This window comes from Ursus arctos, unplaced genomic scaffold (assembly GCF_023065955.2).
Source record: "Ursus arctos isolate Adak ecotype North America unplaced genomic scaffold, UrsArc2.0 scaffold_21, whole genome shotgun sequence".
NCBI classification, from domain to species: Eukaryota; Metazoa; Chordata; class Mammalia; order Carnivora; family Ursidae; genus Ursus; species Ursus arctos.
Genome location: NW_026622886.1, coordinates 7677122 through 7702457, shown reverse-complemented (window position 1 = coordinate 7702457; position 25336 = coordinate 7677122). Strand labels below are relative to the sequence as shown.

General features: G+C 46.9%; 1 protein-coding gene across 5 annotated transcripts in view; it reads right to left on the bottom strand.

The window, feature by feature from the left end:
- The window catches only part of LARGE1 (LARGE xylosyl- and glucuronyltransferase 1), a 516017-nt gene that overhangs the window by 74069 nt on the left and 416612 nt on the right, over positions 1-25336 (bottom strand). For all 5 annotated transcript variants that reach the window (XM_044384456.3, XM_026499721.4, XM_044384455.3 and 2 more), the window contains 2 exons: positions 5361-5473; positions 3407-3532 (listed from right to left, as the gene is read on the bottom strand). In XM_044384456.3, coding sequence (XP_044240391.1) covers positions 3407-3532; positions 5361-5473 — 239 coding nt within the window. The remainder of the gene's footprint in view (positions 1-3406; positions 3533-5360; positions 5474-25336) is intronic.

Genomic DNA, 25336 nt, shown 5'->3' with positions numbered 1-25336 from the left:
TTAGACACATCCCAATATCTTAACTTCTGTCTCAGCTTTTCTCTTTTTCCTTGTGTGCTGGGTTCTGGATAATTTCTTCAGCTATCTCTTCTAGTTCACGAATTCTCTCTTTAGCTGGGTCTAATTTACTGCTTACCATGTTCATTTAATTCGTAATTTCAATAATTATACTTTTCACTACTAAAAATACTATTTGATCCAAATAGGTCTACTTCCCTTTGAGAATCTCTTGTTCCTCCATCCTTTTAATTCTCATTCTCTTTTATTTCTTACACAAAACAGCAATATTTATGTTTCATATCTGATGAGTCTAATACCTGAAGTCTTTGAGATTTAATTCTACAGTTTCTGCCCTGTCTCATGGTGGCTTATTTCCCTGTGTGTTTAGGGATTACCGAATGAGAACTCATTTTTCTTGAAATTCCACCTGAAGAATTCATTGCAGTCTTTCTTGTTCTTGAGAGTATTCTTCTAGATCAGATTTCTGCTTATTTCTGCCAGGTGCCTGGCACATCTTCATTTTTTTTTCTATTTCTATCCCACACATATAATTTCAGCCCTCCAAATAATATGAGCACAAGCTTGAAATTAGAAATTCTCAAGGTTGGGGCGCCTGGGTGGCACAGCGGTTAAGTGTCTGCCTTTGGCTCAGGGCGTGATCCCGGCGTTATGGGATCGAGCCCCACATCAGGCTCCTCCGTTGTGAGCCTGCTTCTTCCTCTCCCACTCCCCCTGCTTGTGTTCCCTCCCTCGCTGGCTGTCTCTATCTCTGTCGAATAAATAAATAAAAAAAAAAAAAAAAAGAAAGAAATTCTCAAGGGAATTTCTCTCTTATTTTATCTAAAGCCAAGAGTAAAACATGTAACAATCTCTATCATCTTCTCCTATGGATATATTTAAACTTGTTATCCACTGAGGGTATCACTTTTCCTGGATCCTAACTCTTGGCAAAGATATTTTAATTGTCTTTCTTGGGGTAGGGACGCAAATTCGCATGCATAGCCTTTCAATAGAATGGCTATACATATAGTTTGCCTGACTTTGATTTAGGCCTAATGTCCCAGTATCAGTAATAGTAGCATTCCTTCATTTGAATTACATAGTAAATTATATAGTTACCTACTTCTAAGCCAGGCCTCTAGCTCCCAAGGATCGGCAAATACCCAGGAAATGTCAGATCCAGCTGTTTCTTGCTTATCTTTCTGGATCCATACTTCATCATCGTTTCTGGCCTCTGCTCACTTCGTTTACTTTATGGACTGGTCACTATGCTTTCAAATCATTAAAAAAAAATTTTATCCAGTGGTTTTTGGTGTTCTATACAGGGTTGATTTTTATTTTCCTCACCTTTAAACTTCTAGTTCATGACAATCTTAGAAATATTTCTGGGTAGTCATATAGTTTCCTCATGTCTAAGAAATACAGGACATAGCAAAGGAACTGCATAAATGTTGACTGAAAGAATGAATGATGGAGGTACTTCTGTTTTAAACACTTTCTAATATTTTGTAATGAACTTCAAGTACAGTAAAAAACAAAAACGAAACCAAGTTCTTTCTTTTTGACTATGTGATTTCACTCCTGGAAAGGTGTGAACTTTACACTGCTCATTACAACACAGTTGATACTTGTGAAAATTTGAAAACAACTAAAGTAACAGGAATGGCTCAGAAGCAAAAGAATACAAACTTCCATGTGTATTAAAACTATAAACAAGAGGCAACACACCCATGTGGACGTGGCCAGAAGCTACTTGAAAGAGATGGATTTACTGGGAAAGCAAGGTTTGGGTTCCTTTTTCCTTTTAAAAAACTTGAAGTGATTGTTATTGCAGTGTCCCGTGGGCAATGGCTATACATTTTAAATGACATCAACTCCCTATGGTTGCATGTGTCCATTTCCTGTTTGATACGGCCAGAGAGGCAAACACACCTGCTGTCATACAGGCCTGGGTTCAAGTCCTTGTTCTGTCACTTACCGGCCGAGATCAGTTCCTCACTCCTCCCATTGCAGGTAGGAAATTCTGACACACCCTTTAACTCTGGGCTCAGCCAACACGATATCAGCAGCAAGGACTCAAGTTTTCCCTGCATGCACTAAGAATTCTCTCCCACCTTGGCTCTGCCATGGGAACGAGCCGGACTGGCCTGCTCGTGTGGGACCTTGGAGACACCGGAGGAGGGGCAAGGTGTCCCAGTCACCAGCCATTGGATCCAAAGCTAACCACAGACACTTGGTTAAGCCAGTGCAAATCAGACAGCTGGCCAGCCCACCTGCGGACTCCTCAGCTAAATAAATGGTTGACTGAGACCACTGTTAGAATAGCTGGTTCGGCAGCTTGAACTATGGCAGCAAAGAACTCGTCCATGCTGTCTTCTTCATTGTGGGGGAAGGGCCCAAAGGCTCCCCGTCCAGGTCATCAAATGTGGGGTCTCCCAATCAGATGGGGGGGCACCAAATGTGGGGCAACCTGATTGGGTGGTGGCTGGAGGCACGAGCAGTGAAAGGACTCACCCGAGGCAGAACAAAGGAGATAGAAGTTTACTGAATACACCGCAAGGGAGTGGCAGGCCGTCTGCCAGAAGGCAGTGGTGGGGACTCTAGTTAAGGGGGAAGGCGAGGAGGTACGGGCACATATGCAATTTCCCTTCTTTGGTACCTGTGCCTGGGGGTCAGTGACCCACTGGTCAGCTAGGGCCGACCGATATTTTGAGGCGAGTCACCTAATGGGCCTGTTTGTATTTGGCCGGGGGGTTGGGGGGGTGGTCATTGTGGGCCCTTCTACCTTATTTGGGTTTCCATGGTTCAAGCTGGTTACCAGGACCTACCACTATGTCTGGTACAAAGAGACCGATGATGAAGGCTTTTCTGTCACTGTCACTGCTGCGTGAGGTGGAGGCAGACATCCGTGCTGGTGCCTCCCCCCACCTCATCACCACAGCACCTGGCAGGCATGTTCACGTTCATTTCCTCACCTGGGTCTCTCCTCTGGCCACGAACGACTTGAGAGTAGGAAAGGAGTTATTCTATCTATGGCACCTGGCACAGAGGAGTCCCTCTGTAAGTGTTTGCACTTGACTGGATTTGGGGAGCTGATAGGAACCCAAACAGCCGGCAGCAGGTGGCAAGAACAATCAGCCAAGCTGGTTCTTATGCAGGGAGGCCTTACGCTTTCCAGAAAGCCCCAACAAGAGGGGAAAAAAACAAAGGAGAAAAGCACATACTTTCTGCTCTTCTACGCCCTTCTCTCGCTCACCACACGGCACACAAAGCTCAGAGCCAGTCATCCCCCTGAAGAGCCCCTCCCCAGCCAGCTCCCGAGCCGGCTCCCCTGTGCCACGGCCGGACGCCTCCCCCGTCCTCTGCGGCGCTGCCCCAGGCCCACGGCAGCCTGGCCTTCCTCTACCTTCAGATCAGACACGTCCCTGTAGCACTGCTCAGAGCGGGTGTGGTCCGACAGCTGCACATTCCAGAAGCAGGGGAGCTGGTACACGAGGAAAGGGTTCTGTTTGATGACGGCGTTGAAAATATCCTGGGAGAGAAAAGCCAGACACAAAGTGGTCAGGTGGGTTTCATCTATGATGCCAACTCTCGAGGCCCTAAGCACCTCCTGGGCCAGAGCCTCCCTTGAGCCTCCTCCTCGGGACACAGGCTGGCTTGCACTGCGGGGCACTCCCCTTGCATCTCCTGTCTCTAGAACCAGGCCGTCGTGTTTGGATGGAGATGGGGGAACGCTTAACACTGACTTGATGCTCACAGGCTCTACTGGTCCCCAGAAGGTGCCATCAGGGAAGCGGACGTGGGAGCAGACAGGGGGTGTCTTTCCCACCCGAGCTGGCATATGTTAAATGAAGTCACTTTCCTGCCCTCTTCTCACCTCCTTGAGGAGCCCTGTGTCATCCATCCCAAGCCTCCAGGAGAGGAAACTGCATGATGACAAGTGGCTCCACTCATTCAGGGGCTGAGACGAATTATAGATTCTGTTTCAGCAGCTCTTCCTGGGGCTTTTGGCGGACTCGATGATGGATGCACCTTGTTTTCCTGCTGGCCATGGTGCCCGAGGACGCTCTCCCCACCTCCAAATCCAACTCCGACTTTTCTAGGGAGGCTTCCCTGCTGTCGGGCTTTACTCCAAGCTCTCGCCGCACCAGGCCATACTTATTAACTAGCTGCTGACAGGTGGTGCCGGGGGGTGAATTATGTGCCTGCGCAGGGGGAGATGCCTGGATACACTACCCTCGCTGGACACGGACATGCAATTGCTAGCTTTTGGGGACACACTTGAGTCACTGTGACCTGACTTAAAATATGACGATGGAGGACAATTTCCCCCTCAGGTTTAAAACAGCTACCTGGGTAATTTTTAACTCATTCATTATACCAGACCTTATGTTGGATAAAGGAAATTAGTTTCTGGCTGCTTGGGAAATACTGAATAACAATGCTAAAAAAAAAAAAAGAAAGAAAGAAATAGCAAGTAACCCTATAGAGTTTCTTGCTTCCTCTGTATTAGAAAACTTGGCAAAAATACAACAAATCAGACCATTGAACGTGGAGCAAAAACATGGGAGTGGGCTTACTTTTTGGGTGAAGAGGAAAGGATAAAAATGCAGAGGACCCGGAAATCTTGTCTCCATTTCAACACAGCCAGCTATACCACGGGGAACTCCAAGTCTAAGCGTGTGACCCTGGTAGCACCAAGGTCAAAGCCTCGGTAACCCGCATTTCGTAGCAAAAATGAGACACGGGATTTTGATGAATGTATGCTAATGGTTTGGTGGAGTGACAGACTTTTTCAGATTGCCTGGATTAGAAGCCGGTTATCGTAGGCAGGCGGTTTGTCCCTTCCATTTAAATGCATTTCCCTTGAGGATAAGGTCATAGCACAGGTTCTCAAGAAAAGGTGCTGCTGTAAAAGTGAGAAAAGCAAAATGAAATCTTGTCTGGGAAATAGGCTGTGGTTTTCCAGGGTCACCGGGAGCAGGAGCTACGCACCCCACACCTAGATGGAGACAGCGACCTCCTCTTTGCACATCTGATTGTCATTTACTTATCGGTCTTGCCTCAATAAACTAGGAGCTCTCTGAGGCCAAGGGCTGCATCCTTCATTCATCTCTGCAATACTATTTCTGAACATCATTCCTGGCATACAGTGTGCAGTGAAAGTCTGCTGAACGGACAGATGAATTCAGAAACTACTCGGCTATTGTCTTAGCCAGGCAAGCATAAGGCAGATCTATCCCAGGGCACGGTCACACTGCCGGAGGAAAAATCATCCAGACCCACCGACCTTCAGGTTTCTTGGAGAAACAGCGCAAGGGTGCTCCGGAATAACTCACCCTTCTAGCCGGGCCACTCACCTGGTCAGCTAAGGAGGTGGAGAGCATGCCCATCAGCTCCCTCTCCGCGGTCAGCCTCCACATCTGCTCCCACTTCATCTTCCGAAGCTTATCCAGAAGCAGCAGGATCACTCCTGGGCAACGGCAGAGCGTGGAGGGGGGAAAAACAACCGTGAGACGCAGAGCCAGGCACACCTGGCCACGTTTTGGAGATGAACACACCTGGGTTTGATCCTCAAAGGCTGCTGCAAACACTAAGTGAGATGGGCAGAATGGCCTAGCACTTTCTGGAGATTCGCGCAACTACGCAGATGTACTTAATGCTTCTGAACTATACATTTAAAGACGGTGAAAATGGTACATTTACGTGATGCGTATTTTGCCACACCTAATATTGCACATTCCCTGTGTTAGGTTTTTCCCTATGTTTCGTTTTGTTTTTTCCCCAGTGATATGACAACCTACCTAGGTTTAGCTGATGGAAGGTGTTTGCACAATATATGCTATTTATCTTTACAGATAAAAAGCAGCTCCCCTGCAATTTTATTCTAGATAAGTCTGGCCAATTGGCTTTGCATTTATTGACAAGCCATAGCCATGTTCCCATGTCCCTGATTTCCAAAGTCTTCTCTGGTCCCCACAAACAACACAATGTAAACTACCATGACGGCAGTGCTGACGACACTGGTCTTTAAGATAAGCTCCATTTTGTTTTGTTAGTTTTTACGGGGAGGGACCTGAGTCCCATGGGGGGCTGTGTAGCAAGAGAAATTGTCATTGTGTACCCTTCTGTTATTTAAAAAAAACCAAAAACCTGGAATTCATTACTCAGGCAAAAATTAACTAGTGAACGTCTAAAAAGAAAAGCACATTTTGGTTTTGCCGGATGACTCAGAAGCAGCCGTCCACTCCCAGGCCAGTTGGAGCATAGAGAGAACGCACGGAGCACAGAATAGGAGGAGCCAAGAGACTTTCCCTGCAGGCCACTGCAGTTAATTTGGTGGATGGAACTGCAGCACCCAAGGGCCTCCAAATCAATCCTGCTCAGGATGCTTAGCTCAGCAGAATGGCCTGTGGAGAGAACTCCAGGCAGTTGACAAATGATCTTAGTTGATACCTAGTACATACATCGCTAAGATTTTTGGAAAGAACCCGATTCCCCAAATCACACATAAATGTCAACTGTGAGACAGTGCCAGTGGCACATACTTGGAGAAAAAAATTAAAAAAAAAAAAGTCACCATTTCATCCAAGATGTTTGGTCTGGTAAACTGGAAATAAAAAAATACACATGGTAATGGTAAGCAGGGGGTAAGACACAGATCTGAACTCTTAAGTCAAAAGGTCAGTTTACCTCTTTTGTGTATCTCCTTTGTGGTCTGCTAGGTTTTGCACACGTCTTTTCACTTAACGCTCACAAGATCACCATAGGCTAGATGTCATCCTTATTTTATAGGTGGTGAAACTGAGGGGCTACGTCAGACCCTTGAACAAGTCACACTCAGATCCGCCTGGCTCCAAAGCCACTGCTTCTTCATCTATACCACACAGACTGGAGCCCCCACACTGCAGCCTTGTGACTCACGCCAAGACTTTTTCCTTTTGTGACTTTTCGGTTTCTGTACGTGTAACATGAGAAAAATGCTACTTGCCCTGTGCAACTCAGAAAGCTGTTACGCCCCCCTAGTGGTAGGCCAGCGAATGTTTGATGACAAGGTCTCTGGGGGGAAAAAACTAAAACTTGATTGGTAGCATTTGCTGATTCCCATGGTGTAAATACTCCCACCATGGCTGATCTCAAGATACCAGTGTGATGTCACTGAACACCCAGTTGGAAAGAAATGCACACAATGAACCACCCTCCCCCCCCCCCGTCAGTGCAAGCCGGCTCCAGCACACCACTGAAATTGTCCATGGAAACAATTTTAGAAACAGTGAAATTCACCATCAGCATACTATTTGCTTCTTTTGGGGAGAAAGAAAAGAAAAATTTACAAAGCTATGAACCAAGAGAATACAGGGAGGGATTCAAGAAAATCTATCCCAGTTCAACACATCTTACTGCAGAAACGAAATCTGATTAGGTTGGACAGATGCTCTCGTATACAGAGAAAATGGGGAGGGGGTGGAAGCCGTAAATAGTGATGGAAGGTATTAATGCACATTCTGAAGTCTCTAGAGATGTCGACAGAGCTCTCAGTCTCAGGGGACTGAACTGAGAATTGATGCTTTTCAATGGTGTTAAGACTCGGAAAGTCCTCTGTGGCCGATGGGATCCCACCCTGTGTGTCAGACGCATTGAACAGAAGCAGGTGTCTAGAAAAGAAGCCTAAATGCAGAAACGAGGGATTATTCTCCCAGTTCCCCAGCCTTTTCCGTGGTAGGATGTTAGTTTTTAAAAGCCTAAACTCAAACCAACAGAAAAGTCTCGAAACTAGCATGACAAATACCCACCACCCCAGTTTAATAAATGCAAGTAATATATTGCCACATTTGCTGTGAATAATACAACATGACAGATAAATCAGAAGCTCCTTCATCTTCCTCGGGCTCCCCCTTTCCCAAGGGTAAACCACCATCCTGACGTGGCCGAGTCTCACTTCTATGCACGTGTTTATAGTTTTATTCTCTATCACGTATTAAGCAACATCTACGGGGCTTTGTCTCCGAGTGCCGACCTTCCATTCTAATTTCCCTTCTCACCCAATGCTATGTCTTGAAGACTCGAAAGCATGTGAAAATTTCAACATCTACTCTATTTGTTGCCATCACTTTTCACTCATTGTATAAACAGACCACATGTTATTTATGTTATTTCCAACCAAACGACATTTCGGCTGCTTCCTGTGGTTCTCCTATTAGAAGCGATGCCACAGTACACATCCGAATCCCAGTCTGTCGGGTGCACGTCTGGGAGCCTAGCTGGGGTCCAGCCTCCAAAGCTGTATAAGGATAACTGTATTGAAGGTGCCGCTTGCCCCAAAGCATCTCCAACTTTTCCATCTTCCTCCTCTCTCACGTTCAGACCATCGTGGTATCCCACGGATTCTACGAGGACAGCGGTCTGTATCTTTTCCTGTACTGACTCCTTCACTAGTTGTTTATCAGGTACCTACGTTGTGCCAACAACTGAAATAGATTTGTGTGTGTTATCGTCCCTACTTGTCCCCATTTCATGGGTTTCACTCAAGATATTAATTCGACATGTATTGACTGGACGGAGAACATTCAGTCTTGGCCAGGCCCGTCCATGGAAGACACGCAAACCATCACGATTCAAGTGCACACTGCTTATTACGGGAACGCAGGAGGGAGGCCTCAGTCAGCCAGGATCCAGGGCGAGGACCAGGCCAGGCAGTCAGGGCGAGGATGTCTGCAGACACATGGACAAACGCAGAGCGGCAGGACAGGGCATGCGGGAACTGGGGTGTGTGACGGCGGGATGGCTGAAATAGAGCACTTTGGGACAAATGTCAGGAGGTGACCCCGAGCAGGTGAGCAGGGAATGGGTCAGGAAGGGCTTGTATCTGTGCAAAGGAGATGCTTTCCAAGCATTTTCGTGTCATTTCTTATACAGAAAATGATATCCTTCTAACTTGCTTGTGGCTGGAAGGGCTGAGCCAGGGGTCTGGCTGCCCCAGGCCCCATTCAGGGGCCCCCACGGCTGAAGGGATCACTAATTTAGCACATCTGTCACCCACGTGTGCCACACTTGGTTGGAAAGTCGTGCCCAGGGCACCTGGGAGCTAGTGAAGGATTTTGAGCAAGGGAGTCACCACAGCTGAGACTGTTTCAGAAAAGCCCTATCAGGCTACTGCACAGGCTCAAAGGCCTCTCGTATCTTAGGCAGTCTAGAGCACAAGCTGTCATCCCTTAGCCGGGCACACTAGGCCTATCTAGCCATGACTTACCTTTTTTCCTTCCAACAGACCATTCCTCCTGGCAAAACTGGCACAACGGCCCTTTGCCACTTAACCACCTCTTTCTTTGCAAACCTGACAAGCCCATATGCAGTTTGGTTTTCTCTTTAGAATCTCAGAACGTTTACTAAATGTACTACTGTCCATTCTGTGACTCACTCAGAATCCAAAACAACAGCAAAAAAAATTCATGAGCAAACATGCTACAAAGCTTACGAACGCCACCGTCAGCTTCTGAATTCAAGAGCTTCCATGTTTACCCTCTTCTGACTCTACGACATCCTTAGAAAGAAAACAGTCTAGTCACTATTATTGCTTTTGGACGGATGAGGGAAGTGAGGTGCTAAGAAGTGAGGTGACTCTCCAATGTCATCGTTACTGCCTCCCACAGCCCCACCTGGGGAAGGGTCTTCATCCTATAACGTTAGAACTAATGAAGACTGTGTCCTCCCTGGAGGGTCTATGGGATATATATCCTGATGATCTTTTTTTTTAATTTTTAAGATTTTAAGTAATCTATACACCCAACGTGGGGCTCGAACTTATAACCCCAAGACCGAGAGTTGCATGCTCCACTGACTGAGCCAACCACGTGCCCCCGTCTCAATGTTTTGAAGGACTGCCTCATGTGTAAACGGGAATGCCAAATATGTACTTGGCCAACGCAGGCCAGCATGAGCTCATGGGGAGCAGGGCTCCCAGGACCTACCACCTGGCCAGATGTGAGCTTCTCCTGACATATCAAATAAACCAGTGGGGCCCCTGCCTGGTCTGTAATCATGGGGCCTGCATTCGGAAGGTATTTCTTCTCTAATTCACGTCCAAGTGTGTTTTGAGCAGCTCCTATTACCTACTGGGATAGCTGGTGACTGAGCTGCTCTCAGGGAGCAAGGCCTAACAGGGAAGGGAGATGGGTAACCAAGAAAATGCAAACGGTGTGACAGATATGAGATGGGGTAAGAAGCACGGGAGCCGGTACTGGGAAACAGACTGTGATCTGAGTGCAGACGGAAGCATTAGGGAAAAGCTTCCTGAAATTGATGGTGTTCAGCCTGAAAGCTAGAGAATGCACAGGGTCACCCACGTGAAGGTCAGACCAGACAGGTGCGTCCCTTCGGGGCTGTGAATGCCTATCAGGCAGCAAATATTTTCCACCACGTTTGAACAGCAGACCTTAAAAAGGTAATGACCCATTTCCCCCTCTTCACCCAAAAGATGAAAATTAAAAAGTGGCCACATAAAATTGTCTAGCATGGGTGAAAACGTTTGTCTTTGCTCATAAATCTGTAATTAACCACAGGTTATTCGTACAATAAATATCCCCATATCCTCACACTGAGGCCACAGAATGGATTCTGGGGACACAGGTGTTTCTGTAACTATCACGGAAGAGGAAGCTGTATGTAACGTGGATACCCCAAATCTTTCCAAGCGGACTTGAAAACAGAAGCTCTAGGTTTGAGTCCTGACATTACCTCTTACCAGCAATAGCTCTTGAGAAAAAGTCACTGGGATTCTGAGCCCCAATTCCTTCTCTGTAATTTGGAGACAATCCCACATTAACTCCAACATGATTATGAGGACTTAAAAAAAAAGTATATCTTTAAAAGTGTCTGGTATATGTCACGATCTATTCTTTCCTACCTCCAAGCAAAAATCCCACGACGTTAAGAAATATCTAGAACAGGTGCAGTGCTCAATATGGCTGAATGGAGAAATATTAAATGATAATAAATATGCCTACCCAGTAATTCACTTATCAGCCTGAATTCATACATCTTTCTAAAAATCTTTAAAATCCCATTGTGTGTGGAATGCCCCGGCCCCTTAAAAATTCTGAAATATCTGCAAGCCCATATTCCTTCTCAGTCTTCTGTCGAAGAGGCAGCTTGTGGTGTCACGACCAGCACGATCGGGAGATCTCTCGGGGTTCTTAAGTGATATGACCCACAAGAAGAAAAAACGTAGTGAAGGAAAGAAAATCTACCACAAGTACAATTACGTGCATCAAGGACGTTCTTAAGCAGCTAAGGAGTCTATACACACCGTTCAATGTCATCCCACAGATACGCACGAATGAGAGAATCTGCCTCTTTCTTCTAAGGTTAGGAATTGGCATACAGATTGTACAACAGCCGAAAAACATTTCTGAGAGAAACATAACTCTAGCTGTTTACCGACCTCCCTCCTATGGTGCTGGGGAGATAGCCTAATTAATGATTGCAAAGGCCTTTGAAAATATGAAGTGGTACATAAAAGCTTGCAAATAACAGTTACGGGAACTATACATTTCCTCATTAAGGTGTCTAATGATCACTCACTCTACTTGCGTAATTCCCACTAGAATGAGTACAAATTATGTGCTTGCATGCAATGTGGGAGCGAGCTTTTTAAGTGACTATGGGTTAAAATGATGCAAATGGCTCCTTCTGAAATTGGATCCCTTCGAGCCGAAACGACACAGATTTGGCTTTGCAATGCTTGCCCCAAGTCAGACTCTGACACTAAGCTCTCCTGCTGTCAGGGGGATGGTGGTGCCAAGAAAAAGCTTGACTTTGGCCTTTGCCTGGCATTTGCTGCTGTGTGATCCACCCATTTCCATACTTGCTGTCGGGGGTCTGGGAGCCTGGGGTGAGCCCTTAGCCCTGGAGGCCAGGGCTCTGTACACAGGCAGCATGTCTTCGATGTGACAGGGACTCCCAACAGAGCTGGCTGGGAGGCAGGGGGCCGGCAGGGCTTTACCTTCAGCTGTGTGCTGGGAGCATAAGAGACTGGCACTAAATAAATCAATGAATAAATAAATTAAAAATCAAAGGCTTCTCCTGTGAACATCTGGTCCAGCGGTAGGGCATTTCATCTGCGGATCAGAGGGCAATGTTTCTGTTTTCCAAACTGAGTATGTAGCAATGGCCAGGGAGCCAAGATGGCACGGAAAGAAAGGTGGGTGTCTATGGAGAGCGGAAGGAGAAAAGAATGCTTTTGAAAATGAGCCAGATACGGGTTCTTACCGATGGGACCGCAAGAGGGAGAAGAGATGAAAGATGGCGACAGTGTTGGTAACACCCGCCATTTCTCAAGCAACTACTGCCTGCTAGACAGAGGTGCTTTCCTTAAAGGCGCTCAGAATCTCAGGACAAACCTGCAGGGTGGCTGGAGTGATCCCCACCTTACAGATGAAGAGACGAGGCTCATGCCTGCTAGTGAGGGGCCAAACCAGTCTCGCTCTCTATCTGTGGCCCTTCAACCATGCCACGCTGCCTCCTAGCACCTCCTAGAAGACCTTCAAAGGTCATGACCCATTTCCCCCTCTTCTCCCCAAAAATGAAAATTAAACAGTGGTCACATAAAATTGTCTAGCACGGGTGACAATGGTGTGAGCGCATGTGTCCACATACATGCTCGTGACTAGATACGGTGAGACTGCGTTGCGCCAGTGGCCTCGAGCCCAAACAAGTCCGGTAGCTCTTGGAAACACAGAAGTACAGGCTTGAAGGACTGTGTGAAGACCACAGGCCATCATCGGTTTGTTTGTGTGAAAACGTATGGGGAGAACCAAGTGATACATGAGGCCAGGAAAGGGAGGGCTTTCGCACAGAGTGGGGCCTGATCGGGCCCACGCGGGCACGGGTGACCGGCTGCCAGCCAAGAGAGACGGCGATCAGCACAGTGTTTCAGAGCTAACACGTCATCTCTCCCTCCCATGTGGCGTAGAGACCTTCTTCTCTGGGCGTCTGTCTGATCCCACTCAACGAGGTCCTCGGCACGTCCTACCACCTCCTGCAGGCATTCTTCAGCATTATGCAAGCCTTCTGTTTCCTACCACTTTCTTTCCATGCAAATGCTTTCATTCAAGCTAAAGAGCCTGGCTCCAATCCACCTGGTCAATGCAGACCCTGTGCTTCCTTAGTTCGGGAGGAGAAACAGAGGCTACGTGCCTCCTTCAGACGAGATCAGAGCAGGTTTCAGGTTAAACCTCTGTTCCTAAACTCACAGTGACCACGCGCACGCGAAACCACAGTGTGTTACAACAGGTGTGTGGGAAACAGGGTTATGTCAGTAAATTAAGTTTCGGACAAGGTGGCTTAAATAAACAGTGTTGGCTATATCAGTGTGCACGGTGAATCTCGAAGGGGGCTACTGCATCCAACATTCCCCAGATTTATTTACCAGGACCTCTTCTCCCCTTTCCCCCAGGAATCTGCAGGATGTGGCTTTTCCTTCACATGGAGTCCGTGCTGGCTCCTGTCTGCATTTCCTTGGCTCTCTACCTGCGTGGCAAGGGCCAACGCATGAAGATACAAACCTGTTTCCCTAGTCCTTCAGCGTGTCCTGTGGTTTTGCTGGTTTGAACCAGAGAAACAAAGCCTGAAGTGGGCACTGTGTGTACTTCTATCCCAGAGGCTCCGGGGACCGTGTGGGCTTTCATCCCGGAAACACTCACGAAAATGACCCTCGAAATCGCCACTTTCCTCTCTCCCGCTTTGAAGCGCCAGAGCTCTCTTCTCATGTGTGACCCAACAAATGGTGAGTTTATTAAAAACCACTTAATTTAAAATCCCCTGCTGATTTTACCTGGGACTCACTTTTGATCATTTAAATTAAAAGCTTCCACTTTTTGTTTTTTAAATCTTTTCCTTTCCGAAAGCTCTTGAGCAGAGAGGGAGAGAAGGAGAAGAAACGGAAATCCTCCCACCCAAAGCCTGAATCTGCTGTGATTTTTGAAACTGCGCACGGGTGGGGAACAAAGGGCGGCTCAGACCTTATAAAAGGCTGGTGGTCATTCACTCACTCACTCATCCCTTCAATTAGTATTTATTGAGGAACTTCCATGCGCCAGGTACCAGATATACAGAGGGAGGTGTGTTCTGGGCAGGCTTGGTTCAAAAATATAGCTGTCCCTGGACAGAATGTATTTGGCTGAGGCTGTGATATGGCTAAGAACGTGAAGGGTTTGGTGGCTGGTGAACATCTTCTAACCAAGACTCGCAAAGCATTTTTATTTTTGTGATTTTATAGGAAGCTTTTAACTGAAGTATGCTCTACATTCAGAGAAGGGCAGCGATCCTAAGTGCACAGCTTGATGAATTTTCACAAAGTCAACTCCCTGCTGTAACTAGAGCCCAGATCAGGAAACAGAACATCACCAACAGACCAGCATGGCCCTTACAACCACACACATACCCATTATCTTGCCATTATCCCAAATTCTGACATCCTGGTTTAGTTTGATCAGTTTCTGAATTTTATACAAATTGAATCATACCCTTTTGGCTCAAAACAATGCCTGAGAAATGCAGTCACCTTACTGCATGTAGGAGTTAGCTCCCTTAATGCTCTACAATAACCTGTAATGTGAGTGAACTTGTGGGACATTGATGAGGGACATCTGGGTTTTTCCAGTTGTGAAAGTTCTAACCATTCCTGATCATGTCTCTTGGCATCACACATAGGAATTTCATGGGGAGTACATATGTTGGGCCCAAGCGGATCCTGCAAAGTGGTTCTTCCTATTTACGCTCCCACTCCTAGTGCGCGAGAGTTCTAACTGCTCTGCACTCCCGCAAATCACTCCCGCAGGTAAGTGCCCGCCTCTTTGTGTTGTAGGCCTTGCGGTAGATACTTCGTGGTATTGTATTATGGATTGTAATTTGCATTTTTTAATGACTAATGAAGCTCAACCTTTTCAGATGTTCACTGCCCATGTAGGTACTCTCTGGTGGGAACGTCCTGTTCAAGTCTTTGTTCGTTTTTCTGTTGGATTGCGGGTCTTTTTCTTGCTGCTCGGCAGAAGTTCTTGATCTATTTCTCTGCCCACTTATTTTGGAGATCTACCTGACATGTAACATTGTGTAAGTCGGAGGGGTACAATGTGTGGGTTTGATACAGTTATGTATCACAATATAATTGCTACAGTAGTGTTAGCTAATTCCTCCTTCCTATCACATAAAATTATGTCTTTTTTTACTGCCCACTTTTATTTATTTTTTAAGGAGTTATTTATTATTTGTTTTAGATAAAGGGAGCACACAAGCGGGAGGGGCAGAGGGAGAGGGAGAGAGAATCTCAAGCAGACTCCGCGCTGAGTGTGGAGCCCGACCTCACGACCCTGAGATCATGATCTGAGCTGAAACCAAGAGTCAGAAGCTTAACCGACTGTGCCACCCGGGTGCCCTCTCTGCCCACTTTGAAAGCAAAGGACTGCGGGTCCTGAAGCTGACTGTTTGCCCGGTCCTGCACTGACAGACCCACTGCTCAGAGCTGGCTGGACTTCCCTGGGTGGGCAGTGCTCCCTGCCCACGTTGCTAGTTTTGTGCAACCAAAGACTATTAAGCTAGAAGAAACCTCAGAAGGTTATCAAATCCAAGCCCCCACCTCCATCCTCATCTTTCTGAGGAAACTGAGTCTCAGAAAGGCTAAGTGGCTGGCTCAGAGTGAACTAGCTAGCACGAAGTAAATAACACTTGAGACCCCCCAGGACCCCCACCCTTCCCCTGGGCTTTCTCTTTGTCCCCTGCCCCCCACTTCTCTCCAACCAATCTCTTTAAACCCGTCCTCGTTTTCCTTGGTCCTTCTAGACTCCTAAGCCAAAATGAGGGGGCTAATTCCTGGTCAAAGACACAGATCCTAGGAGATTCTATGGGCAGGTCTTCTTAACTAGAGAGCTCTTTGCAGATAATAAGCAGAGGAAAAGCACTGTTATGGGTTGAAATTGAGTCCCCCAAAAAAGATACGTCTGAGTCCTACCCCCTTACCTGTGAATAGGAACTTGTTGGGAAATAGACCCCAAATCCACTCAACTCCCGAGCACCCTAAGCCGTTGTCTTAGGCCAAAGCCTATTATTGACATTTTTCAGATAATCATTAAGTTATAGAAGGTAAATGATTTTGCCCATTTTAGACAGCAAGTGCTAAGAAAAACCCAAGGCAGAAACCATGCTTGCTGCTCTGTAGTTCTGGCTCTCCTGCCACGCAGAAAACCCACTGGGAGACAGAGAGTCTAACGGACCAGCTCTGAGACGAGACAGCTTTTCATGGCCAGGCCATCAAACAGCAGGAGCCAACAGCTACTGAACAGAGACATTCTGACTGTGCCTAGGCCACTGTCCTTACGATGGTTATTAAAGACTCCCCAGCCTGGCTCTGCTAGCAAGAAGAAAGTATTTTCTCAAGTTGCCTATGGGAAAGAATATAGAGAGTCCAAGAGGTGGGTCTTAAAATTACCAGTGAACAAACTGGACCATATTACGATGCTTAGAAAGGCCAGAGGTAGATACAAGAGCCGAGGACAGCACCACAGAGCCTGCCTGGGGGGTTTGGAGCCCCGTGGCATTTCAGCAGGTACAGAAAAATAATTATTCTCTGAATGGCAGTCAGACCTGCTGACCAGCTCGTTGGCATGGAGATTTTAATTTTCACCGATAATGAGCCTGTCTCTCCCTACCAGTCTGGCTAGAAGCTCCACTGCTATCTCATTTGCTTACCAAGAAGGGCAAGACCACGTGGATGGCCGAGCAATTCTGCCCGGACCAATGCTGTGAGCTACAGCCTGGCTGAATGCTGAGCTAATGGGCCGCAGAAAGGGCAAGAACCTTTTTTGCAATTTCGAACTTAAACAAGTGCATCCACGTGGAAGGGTGCACTGTGCATTCCTTCATGATTCACTCATTCACATGCTCCAAGAAAACATGGGGACTGCACCCCAACCAGTGAGGTCGGGCGTGCAGCCACCTTCTTTACTCTCCTCCTTCCGCTCAGGAATTGGAAAGCAGCAGCACTTCTGGAGCATTTCTTAAGTGCCGGGTGGTGTGGCCTCCCTCTGTCCACCCCGGCTCCATTCTCTGCCCTTCTCTGCACCCTGAGAGACGCTTCCCTAAAGACGGATTTACCTGGGATCCCTGGAGGCTGATTCCTGGTTGGAAGCATCAGCCACAGACTGAAGGGCGGGAGGAAAGAGAGGGTGTCCCCTTCCCAGGCATGCTAGGGTTTGGGCAGTGTTTCCAATGGGGACTGTGTCCTCTCCTGCTTCTGCCTCTGCTGGGCAGCCATGGCTCCAGCTCTCACTGTTTTCTGGCAACACTACACAAGCTCTTCCCTTTGCTTCCTGTAGAGGGCTGAAATGTGTCCACCCCAACCCCAATTCATATGTTGAAGTCCTAATCCCCAGTGCAGAATGTGAACAGGTTTGGAGAGAAGATCTTTAAAGAGGTGTTAAGTGAAAATAAGATCATCGGGCTGGGCCCTGACCCAGTATGACCGCTATCCTTACAAGAGGAGGACATTTGGACAGGTATAGAGAGTCAACCCAAACACACAGATGAGATGATCATTACAGGCCAAGGAGAAAGGCCTCAGTAGAAACCAACCCTGTGGACAACTTGATCATAGACCTCTAGCCTTCAGAATTGTTAGAAAACATATTTCTGCTAAGCCAGCCAACCATGGTCCTCTGTGATGGTCAGCCCTGAGAAACTAACACACATCTCTTGGTCCAGACGTGGTAACAGCTCGCTGCTTCTGCGAGTCTCTGGGGCCTCAGCATCTCTGCTGATACCTTCAGTGCTGCCCACTCGCCCCATGAACAGTTCCTTCATTGGAACAGCTTAAATCACCTGATGAGATCCTGTTACATGTATATTATAATTATTTAATTCCCTGGACTGCTCCATGAAATTGGGATGATTACGCTCAGCTTACAAATAAGGAAACTGAGGCTCAGAGAGCTCATACAGCTAGTGAGTGGCACAGCTGTGATCTCAACCAAGGTCTTGCTGACTCTGGTAGACCCGCAGCGTGTGGAATGAAAGTGCCATCTCCCAGAGTCAGAGGCCCATGGCGTGGGAAGGCCCGTTGGACAACATCTAGAGCAATCTCTTCATTTTACAGATGAGGAAAGCAAGATTCAGAGAACTGAGCTCAGCGGCCTAAGGTCAGGAAGCTTGTGTAGTGACAGCAGGGCTTGACTGCAAGCCTCTGGGCTCCAGCTTCGGTACTTTCTGTTGCTTTCCTGAGTGGAAGCAACAGCTCTCAAGCCTCCCATTCAGATTACCTGGGGACGCCAGCATAAGGATGAACAGTAAGGGTCCCAGCATCAATCCACAGGTTAGCTCCATGCTCAGCTATGTGACTTGGGGCAAGTAGAGTGATGTCATGACTGTTCTGTGGCTCAGTGTACTCTTCTGTAAAATGGGTATTCATAAGGACTCATAGGACTATTGTCCTAAAACACTCGACACAGTGACTAACACACACAGTGGTCTTCATTAAACAATGAACTATTGTTATTACCTGGCTGGACCCGAACTAAGTCCTTCCTACTGATCTGTGGGTACCGTATTCACTGCTCAGAAGCTTAATGACAATAAATAATAACACAGAAAACTCACAAGGGTGGCTGAGCCCACTACCGGACCCCTACCATGCTCCAAGTGCCATGTGTGCTAGGTGTGCCCATTACCTGTACAACTTATGACATCCCCAAAAGGTTGGAAGTCATTAAGAAGCTAATATTAAGAACCCAGAATCAAACCTAGTTTTGTCTGGCTCCCAAAGCCATGCGTTTCCCAGGACAGCTGTCGAGGAGATGAAGTTGGATATGCCTCGTAAGCAAACTGGCTGCAAAAAAGCCCCCCACAACCCAGTCTACGCCTGTGACTTTAAGATCCATAGGCACCAGGTACAGAAAAACATTGTACGTGCTTTGTGCCACACACTGTGAGCCCCCGAGGGCAGCTGTGTGTCCGAATGCACCACCCCAGGTTCCAGCGGCCTGTTACACACAGCAGGTCTGCTCAAGACAAGTATAATGATCTGTCTTTGTGCTGCGCTGAACTCTGGAGAGTTGCATTTCAACCAGCTCAGCGCCTAGAGCAGAGGAGGGAGCAGATCCGGCCCCTCTTTTAACGTGAATCCCTGCTACACTGAAGCTGACTTTGAGGGAGCGTTTTAACTGCACGAGCAGCAGTTTTCTGTCTCCTTATTCCCCAGCACAACCACAGTTCTAGAAGGATCTGGGTTTGGCCAGGCGCTGGCAGTGCAGCACCATAAAGACTCGAGGGTCTGGGATGCAGGTTGTTTTCTGTATAAGCTGCGGCATGCTCGCTAATTTCTGTAAACTTCTCTTTACTAGTCTGTAAAATGGCTCATGGCGATATTACATTTATTTATTCATTCAACCGCTATCTGTTGCAAGTCTATGTACCCGAACCCATTCTGAAAAGAGGAGCCACTGTGCTCACGGAGCCTTTATGCTGAGAGGCAGGACAACAAACAAGGAAGCTGGTTGAAACAACAGTGTGCTGTCTGATGATAACAATAAAGCAGGATGGGCGATCAGGAGTGCTCGGGAGGGGGATCTGCTGAAATTTTAAATGGATGGCCAGCAAAGGCTTCTCTTCAGAAGGTAATATTTAAGCAAAGACGTGCAGGAGGCCAGGGAGGGTGCCACGCGGATGTGGGGGAAGCAATCAGGCAGAAGCAGCAACAAGTGCAAAGAGCCTGAGCGAGCTGATCTATGGAAACAGCCAGGAGTGCCTGCCTCCCGGGCTGCTGTGATAGTTAAACAAGATAATAATCCATTCGAAATATCACATTCATAACAAGTGCTCAATAAATGTGAGCCAGGGCTATTAACATTATTCCCACGGGCACACAAAGGCCCATATCTACTGCAAAGCGACTCCAGCAGGCAGAGGCCACGGCAACCCTTTGGGGTGTGAACCCACACTAATGAATGAGCCTATCTGTTCTCTGCCAGCCTGATGTGGGCAAACCCACAGGCTGTCCTGTTCACGGGAGAGGGTTTCCTATAAATTGGATTAGCGGGGTACGCATTGAATGCTGGGGAGAAAGAAGAGAGAAGTTAATCCAGCTCTGTTGTGATGTCAATCATTTAAATAGAAGGGCAAAATTACCCCAGTCCAAGCTTTCGGATGAGAGTGATAAATGTCCTTCCCTTGATAACGTTTCCAGCGTCCAATAAAACAGAAAGAAGGAAGAACTGCAGTATCCTAAGGATCTATTTAATGCCAGGTGAAATTTCTCCCCAGAAATGAATTTCTGCTTCTGTTAGGTGGGGGGAGGGGACGTGTAGTAAAAGCCCTACCTGTGAGCGATTACCCGGGGTGATTCCTAGTAATCAGAGATAACCAAGGACAGTCAGGAGTGCATAAGGTCCGTGTTGGGAGGGTGGCAATCAGCGTGTGGGTGGCCTGCAAGGGCACGCAGTCATCCCAAGCTATGCTTTCAGAGGCACTGAAATTTGAATTTCGTAGAATTTTTATGTGCCACAAAATATACTTGCCTTTTTTTTTTCTCTTTTCCTCAGTTATTTAAAAATGTAAAAACCATTGCTAGTTGGAGACAGACCAAAACAGGTGGTGGCTAGATGGGGCAGGCATCACTCCCTGCTGTACGCAGTTAAACATCAGGAAGATACTAAGTAGACTGAGTAAGATTAAGAATAAATGTTTCCTCTATTTGCCTGGCCACTCCAATTTAATCCTAGGTTTGCTGAAGACAAGGGCCGTGTTTTCTTCTTCTTTCGTTGCCTCCGTGGAGCATAGCTAAAGATGAGCTTGTCTGCGCCGTGCCAAGCGCCCGGGCCACGCCGGGTACACGGGACCCCATAAGCAGAGCCCAGCCTTAGTGCAGCAGCGATGTCCGCTCAGAGACAGGTGATTTCTCTTGGATAACTGAGCTGAGATTGCCTTCACTTTGGCAGTCCCGAGGGCCCTGCTAACCGATTCAGGACTTTCCGTGCCATTCTGATTCAAATACATCTGACCTGCTGTGGGGAAATGTCAACTATGGTCTAAGCGGACATCTGGCAACTGGGGGCTCAGGAGCACTCGGGGGGATGTTTAAGCATAAAGGTGGATGACAGCAACAGCTTTCAAGGAAACGGGAAGACTGGGAGGCTAGTCTCTGTCTTTCTGATGTCACTGGCATTTTTTGCTGGGATCTGTCAGCCCCGGGGAAGGTAGAGGATAATGGGTCATAAACCAGGCAATGGCGGGGGTGCAAATAAACCCCTGGAGGTGCATCTCAGCACCCCCTCTTCCCTGTAGTCCAAGAACTTTCTCCGTCTGGGCACTTAGGCATTATAAGCTTTTGTAATTGTTTCTAGGTCTTTTTTTTAAGTGTTTAACTTCATCGAGAAACTGACACATAAGTGTATATATTTAAGGCATTCAATATGAGGATTTGATACCCACATGCATTGTAGGATGATTGCTAAGATCAAGATAATTAGCACATCTGTCATCTCACACAGTTAACACAGGTAACTCTCCGATGGTCCCACATCAGAGGTTCTAACTGGTTTCGGGTGAGCCCCGGACATCAGAGTGTTTAAGATCTCCCCGGGGGGATTCCAATGTGCAGCCATGACTCTGAAGTCCTGTTCTGAAGTGAGATTTTGAATAACTGTGCAAAGTTTACAAAGGACACAGTGAGAATGAAATGAGATAAAGCATGAAATGCACTTAGCACAGGGCTCGGCACAGAGTACATGCTCAGTGAATGTTAGCGGGCGATACTAACGTAACACCTGGCCCTCGATACATGGATGGCACAAGGGTATACGATGGTCTGCAGGTGTCTCGTCCTGTAGATTAGAGAAGGGGCTGGATCATCTCCCCCGGGAACTGCTCTATCAGTCTCAAGCACTGAAGGCCAGACACTGGAAAGCAGGCTCAAGCACGGGGCTCTGTTGTTTACTGGCTCTGCCAACGTCTACAGTCAATTAGCCTCTCAGCACCTCCATTGGCTCCTCTGTGAAATGGGGATTACATGAGCTAGTGCACATGAAAGCCCGAGTCGAGTCGAGTCGAAGAGATGGGTACTGTGTACTTGAGAGGCCTCAAGGAAATCAGACACCTCCCACTATAAATATATCTTCAAGGAAACCACATGCTGAATGAACGCCAGATTATTTTCTTTATGGCAGGAAGACTTAAGGTCATATCCTCGCTCCCTTCCCTTCCTCTACAAACTAAACAACACAGGTGTCTGGGTCATAGCTCCTGCGAGCTCTTGCTAAGACCTGAGTGAGGGACACAGGAAGAGCTGACGTTCCGTGGGCCGCCAGAGCAGGGCAGAAACATTTTCAGAAAATGACCACCCCTTGTGTCCACCAAGGGGCCTGGTCAATATGCTTAGTCCCAGTGGGGAAATGCCAGAGCGAGGCAGAGTGACCCACAGTAAGGAAAGGACTCTGCTTCACTGGGCCACTGGTTTGTGATTCATGGCTTCAAAGTCTGAGCTGGACCCCTTAGCTGGAGACCATCTGCCTGAATTAAAAAAAAAAAGCTACAATTCGGTTTTGGATCAGGTGGCTTAGGCAGCTATAACATAATGCCACAGACCGGGTGGCTTAAGTCATGGACATTTATTTTCTCACAGTTCCGAAGGCCAGAAGGCTAAGATCCAGGCAGGGGTGTTGGCAAGACTGATTCCTGGTGAGGGCTCTCTCCCTGGCTCCTAGAGGACTACTTTTTCACTGTGTCCTCCCATGGAAGGGGGAGGGGGAGAGAGAGGCTGTGAGCCCTCTGGTGTCTCTTGTTAGAGCACTGACCCGGGCATGAGGGCCTCACCCTCTTGACTTCATCTGAACCTAATTAGCTCTCAAAAGCCCCATCTCCGAATAGCATCACATTGGGTTAAGGCTTCAACACATGCATTTGGGGAGAGGGCACATCCAGCCCATAGCAAGTTCCTACTAAGCAGCTACCCTGCGAGATACTGACTCTTCTACAACATACAGACTGTGTTCCCAGCACGGAAAATACAGCACACATACATGGTCGATGTTTTAAAAATTTGCTTTTAAAAATTAGCTCCAATTTCACCTGACCAATACATTTAGCATTTGCTAATCTATAAAAATTTAAAATATCTATAAATGTTTGATCGAGCAGTACCACCTCTTAAAATCCATCATGTAGACATACTTGCCTAAGCAAACAGATAAATATAAAAGATGTTTATGTGTGGTGTTGTTTGGAAATGGGGGAGGGGAGAGCCTAGCAACTAAAATACCAATTAACTGGGGAGTGAGATAAATTATGGCACGTTCATCAAATGGAAACACCACGTGGCTCTTCAAAAGAAAACACAACTTTATGTAGCAATGCAGAATGATACCCAGCATCTTACTTTCAAGTACAAAGCACATCTAACAATTAAAAAGGAGATGCGTGCAAAAGAGCAACAATTACATAGGCAGGAGGAAAGTCACAAATCCACTGCGAACTGCTAGTGGTGTTTAACTGGGGAATGTGATGGGGAGAGGGTGGTTTCATATATTACTGTATCTCAGTGCTCAACAACTGCATCTCCGGAAGAAAAGCTCTGATCTTTAGCGTTTGCCAATTTGCACGGTGTAAATACCCCGACTGTGGCAGATCTCAGGCGAGTACCACAGTGTCACTGACGCAGCGGGGAAGAGACAGGTGGTAGGACATCACTATCCAGTGTCTCCACCGTACAAACACAGATGTAAATAACCTTCACAACAAACGTAAGAGTAAAATGATTAGGACGTAATGAGTTCTGAGTATTCATTACCTTTTAAAAAATAACTTATCTGATGGTAAGTTTATAGAACTTGATTTTTTTAAAATACTTGCTATGTATTTTTTTAATGTTTTTTTTTATTATGTTAGTCACCATACAGTACATCCCTGGTTTCTGATGTAAAGTTCCATGATTCATTAGTTGCGTATAACACCCAGTGCACCATGCAATACGTGCCCTCCTTACTACCCATCACCGGTCTATCCCATTCCCCCACCCCCTCCCCTCTGAAGCCCTCAGTTTGTTTCTCAGAGTCCATAGTCTCTCATGCTTCATTCCCCCTTCTGATTACCCCCCTTTCTTTATCCCTTTCTTCCCCTACCGATCTTCCTAGTTCTTATGTTCCGTATATGAGAGAAATCATATGATAATTGTCTTTCTCTGCTTGACTTATTTCACTTAGCATAATCTCCTCCAGTGCCGTCCATGTTGCAGCAAATGTTGAGAACTCGTTCTGATAGCTGAGTAATATTCCATTGTATATATGGACCACAACTTCTTAATCCAGTCATCTGTTGAAGGGCATCTTGGTTCCTTCCACGATTTAGCTATTGTGGACAATGCTGCTATAAACACTGGGGTGCATATGGCCCTTCTCCTCACTACGTCTGTATCTTTGGGGTAAATACCCAGTAGTGCAATGGCTGGGTCATAGGGTAGCTCAATTTTTAACTTTTTGATTTTTAACAGTAGTTGTGCTGAACAACCAGATCGCATTATTTCTTGAAAATTTAACAATAGGCTCTCCCAAGCCACGGCTCTGGCACATCCCGGCATTTCTATACAATTTGTCCTTTGCAACAAATGTGCATATGGATGGTTGTCTAAAATTGTTTTTCCATGCAGTTTAAAATAAAAACAGAGGGAGCCTATTCTTTGGCAGTAACCTAGCACCCTTCCAGCACCTGGCAGAGGCTGTAATGGAATGTTAAAGCAATTGAACCGCTCTTTCTGTAAGGACTATTGTGTGCCAGGTTTTGCAAAAAGGGCTAGTTTATTAAGTACCTGCTATGTGCCAGAATACGGACTTTTTATACACATATGCTATACATGCATCTTACAGTAGTTTCTCCACCTCTGCCCTGAAATACTGAGTAGGTCTCATGGCTTGGGATTTTCGAATCCCTGATGGCCCTCTCAAACATCAGGGCACAGTGAGCCCTGGTGATGGGGGGGTGAACGCCAGAGGCCTTCGGGAGAAGGTTTCCAGCTGCAGGTACAATGAGGAATGGCTGAAAATAAGCTGAAAAAAACACCTGGGATCGGGTTGGAGGAGGAAGAGGTGGTATGTCATTGACCAAGTGGTAGAGGGTTGGTGATACGTGCTCCAATGTTAGGGAAACACTGATAACTCTGTTCAGCTCTACAGATCGGCACCCTTTAACCTTCTCTGCAATATGGTGACATTCCCGGGAACGCATTTATGATAGACTGAATGTGGGTCCCCCAAATTCCTATGGTGAAGGCTCATCCCCGGGGTGAGGGTATGAAGAAGGGGGTCTT